The sequence below is a fragment of the Periplaneta americana genome, chromosome 3 (assembly GCF_040183065.1).
Source record: "Periplaneta americana isolate PAMFEO1 chromosome 3, P.americana_PAMFEO1_priV1, whole genome shotgun sequence".
Lineage (NCBI taxonomy): Eukaryota > Metazoa > Arthropoda > Insecta > Blattodea > Blattidae > Periplaneta > Periplaneta americana.
The window spans coordinates 120,141,924-120,166,826 of NC_091119.1; the positions used below are offsets into that span (position 1 = coordinate 120,141,924).

Here is a 24,903-nt window from a genome sequence, read left to right on the forward strand (position 1 = left end):
ACGATCCAACTCATCTGACTGAGAATCTGAGAAGAGTTATTCCAATTCAGTACTTCTGATACTAATACGTAGCTAAATTTTCCATGACTTTTTAATACAATGGGATGAATCAAATTTATTTTTTTCAAGTGATGCCAGCCAGAAATCAAGTTCCTTTATAAGTCCGTTGGATAACAGATAGTGCAAGCATCATTTTCGATTTGTATTGAATTATTACTGCAGCGTCACAGCGGTAATAGTTTGAAGTACTAGAAATGATTTTTATGTAATATTTCATGTCATTGTTGCACCATAATATATACTTGTATTTTGCCTTCCTTTGGGTGGTATCCATTGGTTTTGAGTAAAATTATCGTCGTTTTCGATTTTATAGGAATTTATATTTTTCGAATGACCAGCCTCATGGTCTAGTGTTCAGAGCTTCTGGCTATAGTTTGTGAGGTCCTGGGTTCGATTCCCGATTAGAGCACAGGAATTTTTCCTTAAAGGGCATTATTCCTGTGTTCGTCCATGGTCTTGGATTTTAGGTTAAATTTAGATTTAAGACCTCTCCTGCCACCCCATAATCATAATCATCCTATCTTATCATCAGGATAATGTAACTCCTTCCAGGCATCCCAACCTCAGAAGTGGGTTACAACTAAGCCAATGCCAGGAGAGAAGACCAGAAATGTCGAAAAGACAACCTGGTGGCATTGGAAATTTTTTTTTCAAATGGGGTTAAGTACCGGTACAGTAGTGGGGAGGGGAGGGGGGTTCGCAAAGTAAAGTCTCGTCCAAAAGTGGATTGTGCCTTCGAAAAGGTTGAGAACCACTGCTTTAGATCATGTGTGCTTCCTCATATGATGAGTAGTATTTGATAGTATTGTGAAATATCGATTGCAGTTAACGTTGTTAAATGAAAATCTAATGTAATGAAATATGTTCTATATTCACGTTTTGTCATTCTACATCCTTATCGAATAGTCATTCAGTTGTTTCACAACTGTTACAATTCTGGTAAAACTTCGAAAATATGGATTAATTAACAGTTATTCAAAATAGTCAATAATAAACAAATGGTGGGATTGAAAACTTACTACAAATCTACCCTTTTCCACGACAAAGATCCTATGATAGCTCTGTTGGTTACAAAGGAACTGGATTTGATTCCCAACACATTCTTTGAGTCTTTTGTGTATAGTGAGGGACAGAAATATTGAGCGGCTCGAATATTTTCTAAGTCAAAGAATGCTACACTGCACATGCTCTGGGCCAAAAGCCTGGTTCATACCATGAAGAGATATTCCTTTCCCTTTTTTTCATAGGGCTTCATATTAATTTGAGTTTCTGAATGTTATAGTCTATTAATATTATTTACAGCATTTATCTTTTCACTTTACTTCTATACTTCATTTTAATTCTACATATCAATTAACTCATTCCAAAGACGTAATAATCATTCGTCTTATACTGTAAGCATGTGTAATTCGGTAATTTTAATTAAGCATGTCAACCGAATGTCCCCTGACAGACTACCACAGCAAGCTTTCTTTTATAAACCGAATGGAAGATGGGATATAGGACGGCCGAGAACGAGCTGGAAAGACCAATTTCAAGAATAATGTCTTTGGCGCGGAACGGGATAAACCCCAATCCTTGGAAACGCAGAAGAAGAAGAAATTTATTTACAATCATGAGAAGTTACAAACTTTTTTAAAAAATATATATCTTCAAAAAAATGAAATGCAAATTTCATTCACTCATTAGTCTTAATTATGTGGACGATAAGAGACAAGATGCTGTGTATGTTATTGCTCGCACTCATGTACCCTAAACATTTTTGCATGCACCTCGAATTTCGTCTTTGTCATAGCAACAAGCGAGAGAGAGAATATAAATATGTATATAATGTATAATGACCTATGATGATTAGCGCAGACTAATAGTAACAATAGTAACTGCTGCAGTTTCAACTTACGTTACAGGTCTCTGCAGACTCTCGCTCCTCAACTGTTAATAACTGATAAACAAATGCGAATTCAGAGCGTAAAATTTGTGTCAGTAATGAGAGGTTGATTGTTGTGAAGCTATGACAATTGGTAAGAAACTGGGATGACAGGTACGCTGGAAACCATACAGGGTGTAAGGAGTATAAGTGCCATCCTTTTTACAGTTGTCGGGGACGGTCTACAGCAGCGTTGTCAGACACAGTCTAAATGGAGCAGAGTGCTCCACTATAACTCGTTGCGAGCTCCGGTGCTTCCACAGACATAAGCAAGTTCACGCTCTGACTGGAGTCTCTAGCACCACAACCGGTTTCGTAGCTTACAACTCTGACACTACTGGTCTACAGGATCAAAATATTTCCATACAACATAGGGTCAAAACTGATAGTTTTCCCAGAAAAAAATATTTCTTTTCTTATTTTATTTGCATTATACTGCTTATATCGTTAGTAAAATTACGAAAACAATTACATCGTAGATATATCTAGTAAAGAGTTAATATTAGTTTAAATATTTGTGTGTTCCATGACGTTTTCGTGAAATTAAATAATAATGCATGCTTAAATTTGTTAATATTCTGGCATGGGAGACATGACAACATGTTCAGCAGGCAGTACTCTTCACAGACGTACGTACATGTCAGCTGACTTTAAGCTCTCTGTCCATTGGTCTGCTGTCGAGCAGATGACAGCTCAGTACAGGATATTGGATAAACAACTTACAGTGTCATTCACAGTTTAGGAATATCATAATCTGTTATTAATTTATGGAGAAAATCGTCGTAATTCAAGTGAGGCACGAAGGATGTACCGTCAACGTTTTCCACAAAAAAGGTTACCTAACCGGCGAACTTTTGTAGCAGTTTCTCAATGATTATTAGAAACTAGGAGTCTCTTACCTCATTTCGAAAATCACACAACCAGAAATTTGTATAAAAATGGTACTGTTTTATTGAAGAGGGAGGAATTAAAATGTTGCATTAGAAAAAAAGTTCGTGTGATTTTGTGCAGTAAACCATTATTGTTTATTTTTTAGACGTACAATAAAAAATGGAACAATATTGTTAAATAGAATGGAAGTTTACCATAATGTTCTATTAATGAGATTGAAAATTTGTATTTGCTGCTATAAACAACAGTATTATCATGGTCCGCTCCTGCATTAGAACAGAGCATCTGTTTTGTATCGGTGTGTCTGTACCCGCTTGAGCTGTACTGTGTACTTGTAAATCCCCTCCTCTCATCCAGCAATGTTGCCAAATGTCTAATATTGTAAACTTTAATTATTAGTTAAATATTGCAATTATAAAAAAATTGTGAGGACATTTTTTTCTTCCTTTCACATCAATAATCATCAGTTAAAATAATGGCACTTATACCCCTTACACTCTGTATTAATAGTTCTCAGTGGAGTGACAGTTTGCGCACGACCACTGGAAGGTTAATGCTTCAAACAAACAGTCGTTAAATAAATTAAAATATTAAATATTTTAAAAAATATAATGGTATGTTTACTTTTAGGCTACCAGAAATATTAAATATTTTAATAAAATATAATGGTAGCCTAAAAGTAAACATACCATTATATTTTATTATTTCCAATGCATATAGTAAATTCTCCTGTTCCCCTCGTCTCGCCGCTCGTTTGTATAGAGGGCAGCACATTGCAATTGATCATAACATCACTCCCTCCCCCCACTCTTATAGTATTCGAGGACAAATACTGTAATCATCTGATTTAAGCATTCTGCTTTCATTCTCTTCACAATGGCAGTGGTTTACGTTCGTGAGAAGATCATTGCCCTCTATGAGAATTGAGTTAGCGCTTTAGACGCTGGTCGAAGGTATGGAGTTCCTGAATCCACAGCTAGGAGATGGGTTAGACGTTATAATGTTCATGGAGAACCACATGCTTCTTCAAGAAGACAAGATGATGTCTTATACATAGTGGTCTGAAATTACTCTTTTAAAGCAGCGTTGGAACTAAAGGCAGTGTCTGGTTCTCTGCTCTCTACAAAAGCTGTAAAGAGGTGATTAGGAAGTCGTGGAATCAGGTCTTTTAGTGCATTGAGAAAAGAACCAACAACCGAGGAACAAGCCATGGATCATTTAGTGTTTGTGAGTGATCGGGAAGCCTTCGATTGAAGTGTTATTTTTTCAGACGAAGTCTTAGTCTCGACCACAAGCAACGATTTTGTTTGTGTATGTCGCCTAGATGGGCAACGATATAATTTTCGCTTTGTGGCTACTCCTGCCAGGTATGGTAACGTGAGTGTTGCATGTTGGGACTGGATGATATAACTATACAGGAGCAGAAACATTAGAATGCATCCATGGCAATCTTGATGTGGCGGTTATGAACATTTCATGCAAAATATCTTGTTATCTGGACCCCAATTAATTTATTCCAAAGGACGCATTGTTTTCCAGCATGATAATCACCTGGTTCATACTTCCTTGGAGGATTCATAGATAATTTTGGACTAGGGGGAATGAAATAGAAACCATTCCATGGCCTCAAAGATCCTCAGATCTGAATTCCATTGAAGATATATGGGCTAAACTCAAGAGGACACTGCAGTCAAATTGGCCAAACCCTCCCACCAAAGCTATAGATGAACTATGAAACTTGGTCTGTGATGCTTGGGAAGAAATTTCCGAAGACCCGGTCTTTTTCCAGAACCTCGTCGACTCTATACCTTGAAGACTAAGCCATCAATCAAGTCAGTGCACAGTGATCCAAAATTCAATTTTTATACTTTCCCTGAGAGGACTATGTTATATACAACTGTCTTTGTAATTGCTGGGGCTAATACAGTTAAATATATTACAGTCCTAAGTTTGAATCTGGTGCCTGTTATGACATTCCAAAGTAAAAGATTGTAATTTACTGAGATTTTATGGACGTAATTAAAAGTTTATAAATGTGATTGATAGTTTGTAATTTAAATTTATACCAAAAAGTATATCATTCTGTGACTTATTTACTGTCATTGAGTACAACAAAAACTTGTATTTACTTGTTTTTCTTCGCATAAATTAACTCCGTTTTTTTAGTGTAATTCTCTATATATGCAGAGCTACCAAAAAAGTAGTGCATAGTAATTTTATGCTCTTTACAGCAGTATATATCTTGGAATGTTCTAAACCAACGCACAAAAGACATTTTGCATATACATGAAATTTGGGGTGTAGACGAACTTTTGTATATGTCTGCAGTCCAGTGCCAGCCCAAGCGTGTGCGTGCATCTGGTTTTCGTCACTAACTCTGCACTCATCTACCAAAGTGTAGTTGTGAGTTGAATTTAAGGTGATGCCAAGGTCAGGTAATCAATTAAAGTTAAATCGTGTGACAGTAGGTTGTGTTCTCCGTTACTTGTTTTATAGTTTTAATTTACACTATGTTTTCGTAAATCATGGTAAGAGGTTTATCAAAGACAAAAAAGCTGATATTTATCCTTTGTATCACCAAATATTAAGTCTAAAAATAGGTCCTATCCTTGTTTGCTGAAGTATGTGCAAAGGTTAGACTACAACATTTTTTAGACCAAACTACCAGATGAATAGTAAATCTGCACATTTTCAAAATTGTGTATGAATTAATAAATGGAATTGGAATGGGTCCAGCGGACAGTCTCAATATAAACAAATTTTTATAAATATAATTAGCAGTGATAGTCATGTTTTTGCTAACTAGCCTTGTACCAATTCAGTTATATATTGGGAAAGAACATACATCTGCAACTGCAGGAAAAATCGTTATATGACAAAATCCACGTCCACCATCTCCCAGATACTGCCGACCAATCAAAATGCAATGGAAAAAGGAAACAACTGCTTTGTAATTAGAAGAAATGGTCTACATGGAAAACCATCTTAACTACACTTCAGTCAACAGTAGTTACTCAATACAGAGCAAGACTAGATCAAGAGCTGAAATGGGCTTACTTGTGAACCAAACAAAATTCTGGAGTAATGGCACAACAAATAACGGGAACACAGCTTGATCACTTTTTTATGGTGCAGATCGATCTGCATCAATCACAGGAGTTGTTGAGTGCCAATTAAAAGATTCTCCACAATTTTTAAAACCCTATTATTTGGCTATGATATCAATGAGCAATTGATCAGATGTCAGAAGCAAAGAATAAGAAAATAAAATTGTACAAAGAACATCACTCCAGAAAGATTTTCAGAACTGCTATAAATGAGGATATTTTCTGGAGACTGCTAACACCTGACTCCTTTATTTCTTTTATCAGACAGGAAAATGATGGGATCACTGTCTACTGATGTACTGTAGTTAATCTTATGAAGACACCAGACTCTACTATAATTGCAACAGAACTTCTATCTTCAAAGGAGGAGGAGAATGAGAAAGAAGAAGAAAAAGCAGAAGAGGAAGAAATTGATCTACCCAATTAGCAAGATATGTTTTAAGCCACCCAAAAGCAATATCTGTTTGTTAATTGATTGCAACATGCTATATGAAAATACATAGATAATAATATGAAGTTAATAAAATAGTATATGGTAATTAAAGATATTTTCGATAATTCTATTCTATAATACACTAGTATAACATGGTTTATATTGGTAATAAAAACTGTAATACTATTCATTTCTTAAAAAAAATGGTTTTGAAGTGATTTTTGTAAATAATTTTGTCTATCTGATTTTTGCCAATTTTTTTCGTCCTTTCAGATCACTGTGCAATGGCATGTGGACGAAGTATTAAGTCCGCCATGCCTCTTTTTTGTTTGTTTCATAAAATTATTTATTTACTGTATTTAAAATGGAGCCCTCTAAAGTCATGTGGGCATCAAATGCTATATGTTACTTTTTTTTTATTATACGTCCTGTCATACTGTATAATATCTTTGATATTAAATGAAACATTGCGTAGGATATTACAACTTGAATATAAAAGAATTTAAAATATCAGAGCCGGAAATCGATCCTAAGACCCAGAGTTAGGTCACTGGAGTTTTATCACTGAGTTACTGGCTGCTAACTGTCATCGTGTATGAAAGTAATAAAATATAATGGTGGTATGTTTACTTTTAGGCCATTAGAAAAATAATATGACATTAAATATTTTAATTTATTTAACGACTGTTGTTTGAAGCATTAATTAAAATTACCGAATTCCACTTGCTTGTAATGTAATATGAATGATTATTACAGCGTTTTTGGAATGAATTAATTGATGTATAGAATTGAAGTGAAGTATAGTGGAAAGATAAATGCTGTAAATTTTTACATGTTTAAAAATATGAAACATAATTGATCATGTTGGGATTCGAACCATTGATCCCATACTCTATACACATAGGTTTTAAACCACTCAATCACTTCGCTTGCCTTCAAGTATTAGCTGTTTTCATAACAATGTAGAATGCTCCCGTCTCTTCTGCATATTTCAAGTTTTTTTTTTTTTTTTCTTTTTTCTAAAAAACCACAGCATTTTACAACTGTATATTTATATACGTATTTTAAATGTAGTAAACCTCTTCCCCCCCCCCCCCCATGTTTTAATGTCTCCTCAGCAGCAACATAGATATGTAATATTTAAACAGAAAAGAGAAACGAATATCTCTTCATGGTGTGAATCAGGCTTTTGGCCTGGAGCATGTGCAGTGTGGCATTCTTTGACTTAAATACTCGAACCGCTCAACATTTCTGTGTCCCTTGCTGTACAAATCAGTTATAAGATAGCTTTGCTCGAAATATTTCGGTTTCACTGGATCACATACATGTTTATCGGTGGACTACTAGGAATAATTTATCTGAGTTCATGATATAATAAAGTGGTCATTTTAAATTACAGATGCTATTCAGAATTGATGAGATTATAATGTGCTGATGGAGTCATAGTGAAATGAGAAATGGCAGGAGAAATTTAACTACTAAAAGGGAACCTGCCATACAAGTTTTATTGCCCTTTATGTTGCAGGGAATTGAATATTGCTTCCTCTTGTGATTGAGTTATAATGGCCTGCTATATCTTATGACTTCAGATTCCTTACAGTCTACTCTTCATTGCGCATTTCTGGGCTGCTTTTCTTGTCATTATTACTTTTCAAATTGTCCTCACAGGACCAGTTGCTGTTTTGTGATGACTGTGACCGTGGTTACCACATGTATTGTCTGTCTCCGCCATTGTCCTCACCTCCAGAGGGCTCTTGGAGCTGCAGACTCTGTCTCGTAGAGTTCCACAAGAAATGAAGCAAAAGCAAGAAATAGGATTCTGCCATGACATGCAGTTCCTCAAGACAAGGACGGCCTCCTGCATTGATTGGTGGTGTTGTACTTAAAAGTGACATGGCTCTGCGTGTGTGAAGTGAGTGCACTTTCAGCAATGGCATAGCTATGTTTGGAGAAGCTGGTTACCCTGACAGGAGAAAGGTGGCTGTTGTACTGTTGTGTGTTTGGATGTGTATGTGTATACACACACACACACACACGCACGCACGCGCGCGCGATACACATATATAACAATATCTCCTATTAATTGTTACACTTGTTCCTTATTATTGCGTCATATTTTTCAATCTCAACTTTTCTGGCACACATTTATAGCCAATTCTGAAAGTTAATGGAACTTCGTTTTAGTGTAGTTCTTATTGTGAAATTATCTTCAAGTATGAGCATATTTAAATGTTACTAGAAATGTCCAAAATGTTAAGTATAATTGTAAGCAACAAAGTAGCCCATTATATCGAGATATTTTTTTTGTCGTTTATGAAGGAAGCATGGTGCGAATTTTCAGTGATAACTAATAGACAAAAATTAAATTTTAATTTATGGTTTAATAGATATTTCTTAGTTTAGTTGGCAGTGGGAGAATATTTTCTTCTTAATCCAAAATTAGGCTCTCACTGTTGCTCTTCTTAACCATGAGGTTTACATATTACTCAGTTACTCTTTACATTTCTCAATTTCTGTACCGGTATATGTTTTATATGGAAACCATTCAAATCAGAAATTCTGCAGTGTCATTTATCAATTACATTTATTCAGTCTGCATAGAATTGGAATATATCAGTCCCCTAACTGCCCATTGTGCAACTCAAACCAAGAAATGGATTCGGAACACCTCAAGATCTGTGCTTCAGTGGCTGGCCATGATAATATCTTTGAAAATATTGGAGCGCAAGAGGTCAAATGACTTTATTGTCAAATGCCTGGCATTAGAAAACAACAACATTTATTCAGTAATAATGAAATTCACTGATGCGGGATTGAGTCATTCGTAATAAACTAATTTAGTCTGTATAGTAGCTGTATTTTGCTTTTTGTATGTAATTACTGCCTATTAAAGATTCCTTTATGGATTAAATCCGTTTTATATAATTCTTATCTCAGTAAATGCATGTTTTATTTCTAACTAATCTATACACTTTGCATTTTGTGTTATCTGTGTTGTGTATACACCAATTTTGGAAACAGTTCAAAAGAAATGTTTTCAATTAAATCAGTATTTTTTTTAATGGGCACTTAATGTAATTTTTGTATTTTTCTAATATGAACGTTCACATGCTCACGCTTGACCTGAAATATATCATATTTCATCTTTTATTTGAGTAATGAAGATCATAGAAATTTTATTTATAATAACAAGTTGTACAATTTTCGTATATAAAGAGTCAGATTATTTATCTTGCATACTGGTAATGTTTTCACTCACAATTCTATATGCATACAGCATTTATAATTTTAGATTATCATTTCATGTAAATATTATTGAAGACCTTCAAAATTGAAGTTCAAAATGGTAATGGCTCATTCCATCTTGTGGGTTATTCTTACATACTGTCTGATTGGTAGTATGATTGTCCTATTCCGTAGTTAAAACATTTAACATCAGAAGTGTTGTTCTTTAGTCCTCAAGTCGACACACATGCTGAAACTCTGTTTTATAGTTTCAGCTGCAACATAATAGTAGTGGTAACATTTCAGACGTTCCTCAGCTTATTTCCAAATGAAATTTGTGTTCATTATGACACATCAGACCGTGATCTTATCAGTTGTTCTGTAAATGAAGTTGCTGTTTACATATGTTTAAGTAATTTCCCCTTTCGATTGGCCAATTTAGTACTTAAAAGATTGTGTTTATGAAAACTACATTTATGTACAAAGTACAGTATTGTGTTATTATAACTTAAAACTTTCGTTACATAATGTTTATTTTCGTAGTTCTTTATTTATCATTTGTGTTTCAAATCGTTTATAAATAAGTATGTACCCTTTTCGTTTGAGCATATTTGCGTATTTCAACAACTACTATATGAGGTATAGACTTGTTTTATTTGGATTTTAATATCTGATTTCCTTGTAATTAGTACTGTTCGGTTATGAGGTTCATTTTCATAGCTATGCTGTTGTTTGAGAAGTGCTAATAACATATACTTAAGAATGTGAGTGCTGTGTCACGAATTACCTACCTCTATGTTATTACAGCTTTTATTTTATGTGTGAGATGTAGTGTGGACCACATAATTGTATTTTGTAGCTTCGCAGGTGCCTGTCTCCTTGTAATGTTCTGAAACAATAAAAACTGGTAACATGAATTACATTGTATGATTTGAAATTGAAGTACTGTATGTTTCCTTTTGTGCTTTTTTTTTATTATTATTTTCTTGGTCAGTGTAAGAAAATCTGGATCAGTATCAGATACAGATACGAATAATTCTTAAGGTATAGACGATTATTTTTTCTGCTGTCTTAGTTTCCTTGAAACAGTTAATGGTTCTCAAAACCTAGTTAAATTGCTTTCTGGAAGTTAAAGTAAGTAAAAAAAGAAGAGAAGGAATAATGCATTATTATTATTATTATTATTATTATTATTATTATTATTATTATTATTATTATTATTCCTTCTTTCTTTTCGTAGTTATATATTCAAGAATTATCCTCATTGGTCCATTCCATTCACATGGTAGGATTAAGAACCAACTAAACATTTGAAAGTAGCAACTCTCTTTCATATTCAGCATGGCGCAAGGTCATGACTTAAGATGACATAGGACAAAGGGACATGCCCAGTTCCTATGGGAGGGAAATAAAATTCACTTCCGTGCCAGAAATGAGACGCAGGTCTGTTGGATATGTACCGTAATTAGAAACTCCACTGCCTATGATTTATGGTCATCATGTTCCTTCAGAGTTTCTTACTTAGACCATAAGAAGCCATCTGGCATACTTCATTCCAGCTGTTTTATATCTTCTAACAATTCGGCAAGTTTCCAGGATAACTTATTTATAGGTTTTGGGGTTTAAGTTGAGTTTTTATTTCATATTTAAGATTTAATAAATATGATAATTTGCTGTTGTGACTTGGAGATATTTTTCACAAAATTCAAACTTACGCGTTTGTATTCAGGTGAGCATTTTATTACATTCAATTATCATTTCACCTTTTGCTTTATTGATGTTAAGGCCTGACAGGTAAGTAGCATCAATAACAGGATGTGTGAGACAGTCTTTTTTAATTGGTTTAGTGATATTAGAACATCTTGCCTAGTTTTCCATATTTTGATATTGATATTTGTTCTTCATTACATAGAGTCATCTTTTTACCTGGGTTAGTCACATTTTTACCAGGGTTCGCTTCCAGTGGTGCTGTGGTTGCAGGTGCACACTGCTTGCCTGCGGACACACCAGTCCCTGCATGGATGACAGTTGGTGGACTGATTCAATGCACACCACATTCTTATGCATCAAGATAAATCAGATGAATAGACAAGGCTAATTTAATATCATTATTTTGTAAATTAAAATTGTGAACATGCCTAAAATTGCTTAGCTTTTCAAAGAAGCTGTTGAAATTGTTCTACTTGTGCTTTGGAACGTGTTGTAACATTTCACACATTGCAGCTCAGCTTGCAAAATATTGGCTATTTTTTCTTCTGGTATGTTATTTTGCAGTTCATCTGATCTTCACAGATTCGATTTATACACTGTCTTTTAAAGTACCCTATCAATAAATATCGTAGGTCGTTTAGTCTTGGGAAATCGCTAAAAATGTACAAAATAACATATAAGAAGAAATAGCCAACATTTCGCAAGCAGAGTTGCAACATGTGAATGAAAATTTGTTACCACACACAAGAACAATTTCAGCAGCTTCTTTGAAAAGATAAGCAGTGTTCACAATTGTAATGTGCAAAATAATGGTAGTAAGTTAGCCTTGTCCATTCGTTCAATTTATGTTGATGCATAAGAATGTGTGCATCACATCTGTTGACTGCATTGGGATTGGAGTGTGTGCCTCCAGTCACAGCATTGCTGAAAGTGAGCTCAAGTAAATGATGGCTCTGTAGTATTATAATATAATTGAATATCATTTAACATACCGTAAATCATATAAAAACCAGTAATTTTGACTGTGTCAATTGAAGGTTCAGTCTGTCAAACTGTAAGTTTTATACTGATGGATATGGAGATACTCTACTACTCTTCAGAGAATAATGGAAAGAGTCCAATAAAATCTCCCGTCAAAGCACTTAAGTGTATCTAGTTTTAGATATATTACAACCTTAAATGAAGACATTAGAATGCTTTGTTGTAATTTTTTTTTTTTTTTTTTTTAGAAAAATTTGAACAGGTGAAATTGGTGACATTCACGCACAATGAAACACTGAAGGGAATAATATTCCTAGCCCGTAGAATAGAAACCTGTCCACTTTTATTACATAACCATGGTTTCTATTTATTCATAGAAATTTGTAATTAATAGCCATGAACAAAGTTTAATAAATGTATTGACAAATTAAAGATTGTCTTCAAATAGTTTTATTTAAATGATAAGTAGTATAACAAAATGAGGATAATAAGACAGGCTATGATGATTAAGAAAAAAAAAGCTCTCCGCAGGAATAGAGAATAATTATGTAATAAAATTGTGGTTTGAATTTCAGCATGATTTCTTACCACAATGAATGCACTTCTAATTTATCAAAGTGGTGCGGTGCATTTAATTGGATTTCAGGCCTTTTTTTATCTTTGGAATGTAACCGGAAACGAAACGAGTGGCTTGCTCTTATATTCAACAAGTACTGTACTCGTATGGAAGGATGATAGGCTATCAATTATCATAATAATTATACATAGGCGGTTTGATAACAAAATGTAGTTAGAAAAGCGAAACGTTTATAATGAAGGAAATGTTAAAGAAGCAATTGCAATTGAGGCATTTTAAATAAATTACTTTTCAAAAAATGAAGCGAACTTTTATGGCCGATAAATACGATAGTAAGTTATGTACATATTTCATATAGCTCTCAATGACAAAATCGAACTTCGCACAGTGAACTGCATTTTGCCTTGTACAATGCTGTATACGAGATACGCCGTTTGCTTAAAATTTACGGAAATTTTCTTTATCACGAAATCCTTATCACTTTTTTTTATTGATTAGCCAAAATAAATGAGGGCGATAGCGGCCAATGCCCTACTAGCTTACAACACACATGATCTAATGACGTCACGTGAAAACACAAAGCACGTGTTTCCGTAATGAAATGTGAGGAGAAATTTGATTGGCTAAAGCTATTGTAGAAACGCAATTTAGTCGTCATTTGTTTCGTCTTTCACGTTGCATTTGCGAGTTCATTGCTGGTCAAGTACAGGTAGCAGGTAATGTTATTGTGTTATTGTAGCTATTAGTGATTTCATACTCATTTGAATATAATTAGCGACTGCAGTTTGTACAGATAAAGGTTGTTGTAGAACTTTTAGATTTTCATTTGGAAGTTGAACATATTTCGACTTGCTTATTGAACGCATAAATGAGGTGGCACTGAACAAGCTGCAGTTAGAAAGTTGCTCTACAGTTTACGTGATCTTACATTTTGTAATTGTTGGAATGGAAATACTTTATGAACAGTAGTATCCTATTCACTTTTCAGATTTCGAGACATCATTGTGGGCATAAAGTATATAAATCGATTCAATAAGAAAAGGGTCTGAGAAAATCGTGCACACAAAAGGTCGACCTACATGATCTTTTAACTAATTCCTTCTTATTGGAATACACCTGTGATTAGAACCGCAATCGAAGAGGAAACAACCTCTGAATAAGTATATTAGCTGGGCTGAGTACCAAGTACGTAGCCTTGCACAGAGTTTCGTTGCAACACATATGTGTGTCACTCTGCAAGTGTTGTTTGTCCTTATTCCCCAAAACAACAGTAATAATTATGCTAGACGAGATTTCGGCGGCAGTGATCTTTTTAGTCCGCCTGATCGAGAAAAGCGAAAACTTTAACCAAGAACAGCTGGAAGATTTCAAAGCACGCCTATCAGAGTTATTAGTGGAACGTTTTGAAAACCATTGGTTCCCAGACCAGCCGTGCAAAGGACAAGGTTACCGTTGCATCAGGGTTAACGAAAGGGATCGAGATGCTACCTTAGAACGAGCAGCAGTTGCATGTGGATTAAAATATGAGGACCTGAAGCTGCCAGTGGAATTGACGATTTGGGTAGATCCGAATGAAGTGTGCTGCAGGTAATTGTAAATCATTTTTCTAAAGGTTTTGTGTTACTATTGTATTTCTACTTTCCAGTTTACGGGGTTTTGAATCAAAGCGTTTCTAATCAATTTTAAAGCATATTCTGGAATAGGGTTTTATTGATATGGGTTTAAGTTGAGGTTTTTGGTCGTAAGAACATTATAAAGACAACTTATTGTAGATTCATTGTTATCACCATATGGATACGTGTTTAAGCTTGGGGTTTAGGCTACCTGCATTTATGTTGGCTAAATCTGAAAGGCCAGAACAGTGGTAGGGGAAATTATCCTCACTCTCACCGTTTCTCACACGGCAGCTGCTACTCTCTCTCTCTCTCTTTCCCCTTCCCCTTCTCCTTCCTCTCTCTCTATCTATGTTTACTGTGTAGTGTCTCTCTCAATACTCCACCCCGTCAGCTCACTTTCTAGCCTTGCTCTAACAAAATTACGCCTGGCGAAATTAGACGTGCATTTGACACTCACGTGGTAAAAATTATACTTATTAACTAGCTCAATTCTGCCAAAATTAAATGTGCAATCAACACTCACGTGGTAACAATTACACCAATAACAAATTTAAAATGACCGTACTAAGCACAACACAACACTCAGCTGTGAAAGTAACACTATTGAACACCCAAACTCTCCTCCATCGCTCCTCACTTGCAGACATAACCTTCCCATTGAACACAAGTAGATTCATTTTCCCTCTTTTCAGAATGTACCATCGTGTTCATGCAGTCTAAAGCGTTACTCATTATCCACAGTGTGTTCGCCTAGATCATATATGTAACAGATAGAGAATCTTGCTAGTCTACAGTTGACAACATTGAATGCGTCACATATGGAGGAAATCAAAATTAAATTTATGTAATAAGCTAACTAGAATTTATTACTCGACTTACTTATTTACTGGCTTTTAAGGAACCCGGAGGTTCATTGCCACCCTCACATAAGCCTGCCATTGGTCCCTATCCTGAGCAAGATTAATCCAGTCTCTACCATCATATCCCACCTCCCTCAAATCCATTTTAATATTATCCTCCCATCTACATCTCGGTCTCCCCAAAGGTCTTTTCCCCTCTGGCCTAGTAGAATAAATTAAGAGAGACGTGGTAAGAAGTGGTAAATTTACAAACTTAATACATATTTATAAAGTAGGTAATCCGTGGCGCAACAGCCCATGAAATGGGAAGGCCGACTATCTGACTGCTGGCTCGCATCCACGTGTCTCAACAGAAGTGACGATCATCCAATCAGAACAGAGGTAACGTGTGGTTACCACGATAATTTCTCCCCCCCCCCCTCCCCAAAGTTAGTTTTCAAAACCAGATTATTTCGTTACCTATCATAGCCAAGTTCCCCAAATGTATCATGATGTTCAGAGCATAAGTTATATTTTATCTTTTCTTCTCGTGAATGTAGAACAGATGCAGAAGTGCATAGTAAAGTTGTACACATGTGAAGGAGGGAAGATAAAATGTATGCACTGTAGATTGGCACTGGTCCCATACACTGGTAGATATTTCATAAGAAAATTCCTTTCCCATGAACAGTCTAACCAGTGGTTAATTTCGTAGTGCAAGTGCAGACATGATGCCTTAGACCAGGATACTACAGTGCAAGACATATCATTATGTAAATAAAAAAAATGTTATAATGTCAAGTATAATAGGTAGGGACCGTATTTTCATTTCATTTATTATGTTCCATAGATCTTACATTAGCAATGAAGCTTTAAGATGGAACAAGTCAAATTTTTACAAGATCATAATTTCAATTTTTTGGCGAGATGTAGTGAGATGAGGTGAGCCCGAGGATTCGCCAACAGGGTTACCTGGCATTTACCTTATGGTTTGGGAAAACCTCGGAAAAACCCCAACCAGGTAATCAGACCAAACGAGGGTGAAGTGAAGTGAGACCGAGGACTCGCCATAGAACACCTGGAGTCCACACCTGTGGAGTAACGGTCAGCGCGTCTGGCTGCGAAACCAGGTGGCCCGGGTTCGAATCCCTGTCGGGGCAAGTTACCTGGTTGAGGTTTTTTCCGGGGTTTTCCCTCAACCCAATACGAGCAAATGCTGAGTAACTTTTGGTGCTGGACCCCGGGCACATTTCACCGGCATTATCACCTTCATATCATTCAGACGCTAAATAACCTAGATGTTGATACAGCGTCGTAAAATAACCCAATAAAATAAATAAAATAGAACACCTGGCATCAGTCCCATGGCTGGGGAAAGCCTTGGAAGAAACCAGTCAATCACACTAATCAGGGGATCCAACCCAAGCTGAGTGCAGCTCCGGATCAGCAAGCCAGTGAGTCTGCCGACTGAGCTACATTGATAGCTCTACTAAAAATACACAGTACATAGCCAATCAGATTATTAAATTTACAAACCCAAACTGTTATTCATCAGCTGAGTTATAAAATATACAGTGAAACCTCTCATTTATGGAAATCGAAGGGACATAACAATCTGTCCGCATCTGGGAGATGTTCTTTATTGGGAGGGAGGCTCACCAATCTAACAGTAAATATATAATATGCATTATGTATCCCTTCACGCTTTAAATGAAATAGTTTAATTCTAAATACAGTATACAGTACTAAAGTAAATTCTTTGGGAATTTGAACTACAGTAGATAAGACCAAAAAACGAAAATACAGTACTGTGCCATGCAATTCTATTCTAGGTCTACAGTTATGCAGTACTGTAATTTACAGTTTTCAACTTAACCTTTACGTTCAGGTGCCATCTCTCTCGAAACAACTGATTGAAGTGAAAAGAATAACCCTACTAATTCTATCATGTGTCAAATACAATTTCACGATCGCGGAAACCTTGAATCCATCAGACAGGTTAAATTTTATGACTTTATTTATCCACCCTCTTCCAGCTAACAAGGGGTAGCCAGCTGCACTAGTGGTAGCCTATGAGACCCTTATGTTTCATGTTAAGGAATTTCTGTACTAAATTTTCCATTTTTGTAACACATTAGGTCTTCAAATCCAAGTTCTGTCTGCAGTCAGGAGATAAAGCAAGCTTTGAGACTGTGCAACAGATGTCCATGTCCGTGTCCATGTCTGAGAGTGTCCGTAAACGAGAGTTAAATTTATCAGTATTTCTATATCATTTCAGTTGGGACATAAAAATCTGTCCGTATATGAGGAGTGTCTATTTTGGAGGTGTCCGTAAGGAGAGGTTTCACTGTAATACATAGGAAGTATGTTAATTCAATCTAAAGGCATAAACAATTCATCAGTGGAGCTATACAGATTACTATTTAGTATAAAGCATATACAATTCATCAGCCAAACTAGACAAACATATATAATACAAAGTAAACAGATTAATTCAATTTACAAGCATACTTTCGTTAAGCTATTCAAAATTGTGCAATTCATATCAAGTAAATTAATTCAGTTTATAATCATAAACAATTCATCAGTTGAGCTATACTGACTACTATTCAATTTACAGAATACACAATTCATCAATTGAACTGTACAGACTACTATTCAATTTACAGCATACACAATTAATCAGTTAAGCTATACAGACTACTATTCATTTTAAAAACATATACAATTCATCGGCCAAACTATACAAACATATGCAATACATAGTAAACAAATTAATTCAATTTGTAAGCATATTTTCGTTAAGATATACAAAATTGTACAATTCATAACAAGTAGATTAATTCAATTTATAAGCTTAAACAATTGATCAGTTGAGCTATACAGACTACTATTCAATTTACAGCATATACAGTTCATCAGTTAAGCTAAACAGAAATATACAATTCATAGTAAACAGACTGAGTCAATATAAAAACATATTTTAGATGAGCTATATAAAATTGTACATTCCAAATCATGCAGAATAATTCAATTTACAAGCATAAACAATTAATCAGTTGTGTAGATGGTATGAGTATGGAGAAATTTGGTTAATTCTTTTCTAAACCTTTTCTCATGGTCCTTCAAAGCTTTAAGATAAGATAATTAGGCAGTGCATTGAAGACTGTAATACATGAATAGCAAACTTCTTTTTTATAACAGTTTAGACCAGCGGTCATCAGAACACTGCACTTTCGGACTAGCGTCCCTTACCCACGGGCAATACGCTGCCCTAGCATGCATTCATGGCTGCTGGCGTGTATGCTGTCTCTCTATCCCTTGTGCACGACGGAGTATATTTCCTTACCCTCCATGCACTCTACCCATTTCAGCAAGTGCTGACGACCACTGGCTTAGACTAACAGAGGGTAGATGAAGATCTGATTTTTGTCTTGTATTAAAACAATGAATGTCTTGATTAGTACTAAATATATCGCTTTTTAATATACAACATAATTAGGGAAAGAAAGAATGTATTGTGTCCCAAGGTGTACAGAGATAAGGTTAATTGAAGACATGAATGCAAGAACTAGATAATGATCAAACATAAAGTTCCTAGAAAAATGAGAAAAATGTTTTACACCTTTTTAAATGCAGAATCAACTAAATGTTTTTACACAGACTAAAAGTATTCTGAATAATTTCGAGGGAAAAATTGTTCCGGAGCCGGGTATCGAACCCGGGACCTTTGGTTTAACGTACCAACGCTCTACCACTGAGCTACTCGGGAACTCTAACCGACACCGATCCAATTTTTCCCTCTATATCCACAGACCTCAAAGTGGGCTGACAACCGTCAAGCAACTAACTTCGAGTGCACACTAACTCCGTGTGACTTAAATTGTGGTTTTCTGTTAACGAACAGTGACGTGTATTATGCAAATCAAGATTTTCAGGTATAACTCCCTGTAAAGTTGATTTGAATAATTTCGAGGGAAAAATTGTTCCGGAGCCGGGTATCGAACCCGGGACCTTTGGTTTAACGTACCAACGCTCTACCACTGAGCTACTCGGGAACTCTAACCGGTTTTGAGTTGCTGTCCCCTGGAAGCAAATGTCCCCTTTTTATCCCAAAAAATTTTGAATTTGTTTCAATGATATTTTACGCATGAATATTTAAGTATTGTGATGAAACTGCTGTGATTCATGCACATTTCTGAACAGAACAAGAACCAGCAAGCACAGTATAAGATATTCTGCACTCTTTGAGAAGAACATACAATATACCATCTTTGTCTTCATTTGCATTGCACAGAAGCGTTAGAACTGCCGCAGCATCCATTTTTAAGTAGTTTAAAAAATGAAAAGTTTTGTGACAAACCAACAAGTGAAAATTGAGGTGATGTTTTTCAACATTTCAAAAAAAAAAAAAATTCTATTCCATTTGAAAATCTTCTAAAATAGTGTCATTAAACATGTGTCTTTCAGTCAGTAATTCGTCAGTTGAAAGACTTTTCTCCACAATGAACTCAATCTGGACTGATGAAAAGTCAAGAATGAAAATTGAAAACAGCTTTGTTACAGGTGAAGGAAATCAACTTTATTTCTCATGTGAAGAACTTAGTGTGAAGCTGTATGGGAATGAACAGATCCTTAAAAAGATATATTCTTCGGACCAGTACTTGTAAAATGTGCGTGTTAGAATTCAGTGTGTACATTATCATGTGAAAGACTTCGATACATGTGTCAGTACTGAAATTTAATTCTTAGTGGCCATAATTATGTATAGAAGATATGTGTGTTTATTCATTTAATTCAGAAAGTTAAGATAGGTCTACTGTACAAATTTAGTGTGCAAAGTTCTATAATTGTATCTACTGTTATATGTAATTTCTGCAACATTTCGACAGATAGTGACTAGATAAGTGTTCGTGGTTTTTCTTGAAATTGCCGATGTCCCCTGTTGGACCATAAAAAATCTGGTCAGCCTACCTTGAAGCCTGTTGAAAATGCATTCTAGTGATAAAGATTGATACTACGATGACATTTCCTACAATTTAAATTATTTGTTCATTTGCTTTATTTTTACTGGTACTGGCAGAGTTAAGGCCTTAAGGCCTTCTCTTTCACTCAACGAATATAAAAATATATGGCAAATATAAATAACACCAATACAGAAAACAAGGGAATAATGATAATAATAGTAAGAGCAAAATGTAGAGTGTTTAGTTACATGTAATTCTAAGAGTTAAACAGTCACAACTATTTAGTGTTGAATAAGACAAATTGGATCGAAGAAATGATTAACACAATGAAGGAAAATTGATAAGATTGCCCTTTACACAATGTACACTTGGTCAAAATGAAACTAGCTGGTGTCTGAGAGACTAAGTTCGAATCAAGTATTTCCGTGAGCATTCAGGACAGCCAGGCTTTGTTCAAAAGATTGCATATATTCTTGTAGTAGTCATAATGGGGAACACAACTATTAATCACTCAAATCTTAAAAGAAAATAATTCATATACGAGATTTAAAACAGACGGATTGTTCAGAGTGTTTAAACAGTGAATATTGTAACACACACACACACATATATAACAGGTTCTAAAGTGGAGTATGACTATTGCTTGTTACAATGCCGTTCTTACTGCAGTAGTACTCATAGCATAGTGGTAGAACATTAGCTAAGTGCTCGTGAGATTGCAAGTTCAGAACTTCATGGAGCTACTAAACTTTTTTTTTGCCTTTTTAATGCATCAGTGAAAATATAACAGGTTTTCTTCATTTTTTTTATCCTTAGAATACTTTTCGCTCTATTATTTTTTTATTGATTAAAGTTCATGTTAACACTTCGTTTCTTAAAAACATAAAATTACTTAGTCACACGTTAAAAAGTGTTAAAATTTTTTTAAAAGGTGTATACCTTTGACAGACGGCCCGTTTTGACGTGATGTTATGTTTTCATCAGTGTCTCCTGAACTACTGATGATCTTGAATTCTGCGATGTGCATTTGTCGATTGTAGGAGTGGGGGTATGTTGCTCTTATGGTGGGGGCTGGTTGTTTGTGTGTTATGACGTATCATGACATTGAATAATTATTTTTTTCGTGTTAATAGAAACTTTTGACTCTAGATGGAAGTAACACTAAAGACAACAATGAAGGGCTTTCATATTAAAATGGTGTGTTAAGTATTTTATTAATCCCTGTTGTTTTACACTCCATTGCCTAAGGAACATTCAGTAAATATATTGATGGTTAAATAATTGACAATAATAATGAATTTGCAAGTTGCGCTACAGGGAATATGATTATATCTGTGATCATCAGGGCCTAAACGTAGTAATTGTAAACAAGAAAAAAATCATAATTCTTATGACAAAATATATTCTAATTTCTGGAATTGTAACCACAAATTTTCACCAATTTTGTAATTATCTGTAAGTAACATAAGAAAAATTATTTGACTATACAGTAAAACCCCGATAAGACGCTGTTCAAGGGACCGTGTGTAAACTGCGTATTAACCGGGACCGCGTATTAGGCGGGTATATTATTCTTGACTTATATACAATATCTATTAGCATTCTTCTTTATTGAAATACATGATTCATGAAAGATAATACAGTATTACTTCATTATGTAATTACTGTACTGTACATTAAAGACATTTACGATACTGTATGTACGTACTGTACTTAATTCTTTCGAAAAGAGTCCTTTATAGTTGTTTGCCGTGTGCGTGTTCTCCAAGTCCTCATGTTTACCACACTTCACTCTCTTGCGCTTACACCCTCCCGACCTCGCAGCTCTAAAGTGATAGAGTCGCGATTTTTTATTATCGTTATTAATGTCGATGATGGAATTCCTAATGAATCAGACAGTTGTGTCTGATTAAGAGTACTGGTTTCATCGTACTTTCGTAAGATTTCCTATTTTTCAGACACAAAAAGTGCTTTTCATTTAACACTCATTGTAATCACACAGACACTTCAATACACTAAAAGATGACAAACTGACTAGCAAAAATTTCCAGATTTTTATTACGGTCGAGTGAGGAAAGTTGCTTGAGAAAGAGAGGATTAGCAAGAGGGTGGAGTATTGTAACTGTAAGCTGCGCAGGTAAAGGGTCGAATAAGAGAGCGTAACAAGAGGGTGAGGTATTGTATAGTACAGTAGTGTCAGAGTTGTAAGCTCCGAAACTGGTTGTGGTGCTAGAGACGTCCAGTCGGAGCGTGAACTTCCTTATGTCTGTGGAAGCACCGGAGCTCGCAACGAGTTATAGTGGAGCGCTCCGCTCCGTTTAGGCTGTGTCTGACAACGCTGGTATAGTATGAAGGTTTAAATGTGTAGGTATAGCATAATAAGCAGGCACGTCTTATTGAGGTTTTACTGTATTACACTAAAACGAGTTGTAAAAAATAAAAGAAAGGACAAAACAAAAAATTCACTATGGAGATTCGAACTCGAGCTGGCTGCATAGAAGTTAAGTAGCTTAACAACTGTTCCATGCCAAGCATGCTGTGGAGGTATTAAAAGGCTGTGTTAATTATTTTATTAATTCCAGTTGCTTTATACGCTATTGCCTAAGGAACATTCAGTAAATATGTTGACAGGTAAATAATTGACAATAATTAATTTGCAAGTTGTGCTACAGGAAATATGATTATTGTATTAACCTAAATCCATGATCATCAGGTCCTAAATGCAGTAATTGTAAACAAGAAGAAAAACCATAATTCTGATGACAGAAATATATCCTGATTTCCTGGAATTATAACCAAAAATTTTCATCAATTTTGTAATTATCTGTAACTAATATGAAGTAACATAAGAAAAATTATTTGACTATATTACACTAAAACGAGTTGTAAAAAAATAAAAGAAAGGACAAAACAAAAAATTCACTATGGAGATTTGAACTCGAGCTGCCTGCATAGAAGTTAAGTAGCTTTGGAGTTAACAAAAGCGGTGCACGGAGGTTTACGGTAGTGAACTGCATGCTCACCCAAAGGGACTTAGAAAATTTTAACTGCTTAAGAGGCCGGCCAGTTTTATTTTGACCAAGTGGACAGCTGTCAAAAAAAAAAAGTGACCACACTCATGAACAGCAAATGCATTCTAAGTCCACTTTGGATCACAGTAATGTTACATGATGCAGGAGTTATTCGCATCTGCATCTCATAGAGCAACATTAGAGTGTTCACTTAATGATTTGAAGGTTGTGAGTTCGAATCTTGTTCAGATTATTTTATTTTGTTGTCATTTGTTAGTGATATAAATAATATTCAAGTTATCATTTCTATTCTGTTATTGTTCTTAAGCAATATAAATAATATAAATTTAATGTTAGGTTTGGAACAATACAGCTACATAATACGAGTGTTAGTATTTTCTGCTTACATTATTATATTATACTGACCTGTAACATAATAAAATGAAAAGGAGTGACGAGGATCTGAACCTGAGACGTTGACATCTAAATTCCGACTAAGCTAAGGCATTTACTTGGTACTGATGTAATGCAATAGCAGTAGTATTTGTAACTATAACCAAAGCAATAATTAAGGACATATTCTGGATACAGTTCAGTGCAGGTCTTTTGGAGACAATTTACGGTTCTGAGGTCGAAATTATGATAGATATATATATATATTAACTCTGTGGAATTTATGTCTGCAAATGTTACAGTTATGAGGAGCATCCAGAAAGTTTCCTGGGGCCGTGTAAAGAAAGAAAACATAATTTCATGGAAAGATTTATTCCAAAAGATACAGCAATTGTTATATGTTCAACATATTCCCCACCAGAACTGAGATATTTGTCATACTGTGGGATCAATTTCTGTATCTCTGTGTCATAGAAGTCTGCCGCCTGGGATTGGAACCAGTGTTTGACTGCTGTCTGCACTTCTGTCACTGAAAATGCTGACTGGACAGAAATTTCTTGAAGTATATGAAACTATGGTAATCACTTGGCCACATACATCTTCTTCAGGAGTTCACTGGAAGTTGTCTCAACATCCACTCTATAGCCCGAATCTCGCCCCCAATGATTACCATCTTTTCTTACACCTTAAGAAATTCCTGTTCGGTCAGCATTTTCAGTGACAGGGAAGTTGCAGATGACTGTCACATACTGGTTCTGATTCCAGGTAGCAGACTTCTACAACACAGGGAAACAAAATTTGATCTCACAGTATTATAAATGTCCCAATTCCAGCATAGAATATGTTGAAAAACTTCTGTATCTGTTCCAGTAAATCTTTCCATGAAATTGTGTTTTCTTTCTCTAAACGGCTCCAGGGAAACTTACTTTCTGGACGCGCCTTGTATTAATAAGACTCAAATCTGTATTTATATTATTTTCTAATTCAAAAAATGTTTACATCAGCTGCTTGTCTAGATGTGGATGACGTGAATATATTAGGAGAAAATCCACAAACAAATGAGGAAAGCACAGGAATTTTACTTGAAGCAAGTAAAGAGATAGGTTTGGAAGTAAATCTCGAAAAGGCGAAGTATATGATTATGTCTTGTGCCCAGAATTTTGTAC

At 35.2% G+C, this 24,903-nt stretch overlaps 2 protein-coding genes across 3 annotated transcripts in view; both read left to right on the forward strand.

The window, feature by feature from the left end:
• d4 overlaps positions 1-10,560 on the forward strand; it is a 187,679-nt gene extending 177,119 nt beyond the window's left edge. For both annotated transcript variants that reach the window (XM_069821451.1, XM_069821452.1), the window contains exon 10: positions 8,087-10,560. In XM_069821451.1, the coding sequence (XP_069677552.1) occupies positions 8,087-8,215 (129 nt within the window). In that variant the 3' untranslated portion in view covers positions 8,216-10,560. The remainder of the gene's footprint in view (positions 1-8,086) is intronic.
• Positions 10,561-13,470: 2,910 nt separating this feature from the next.
• Positions 13,471-24,903, forward strand: part of LOC138696461 (protein BTG1-like) — a 33,771-nt gene continuing 22,338 nt past the window's right edge. The window contains exons 1-2 of the mRNA XM_069821460.1: positions 13,471-13,627; positions 13,900-14,498. Of these exons, the coding sequence (XP_069677561.1) occupies positions 14,191-14,498 (308 nt within the window). The 5' untranslated portion in view covers positions 13,471-13,627; positions 13,900-14,190. The remainder of the gene's footprint in view (positions 13,628-13,899; positions 14,499-24,903) is intronic.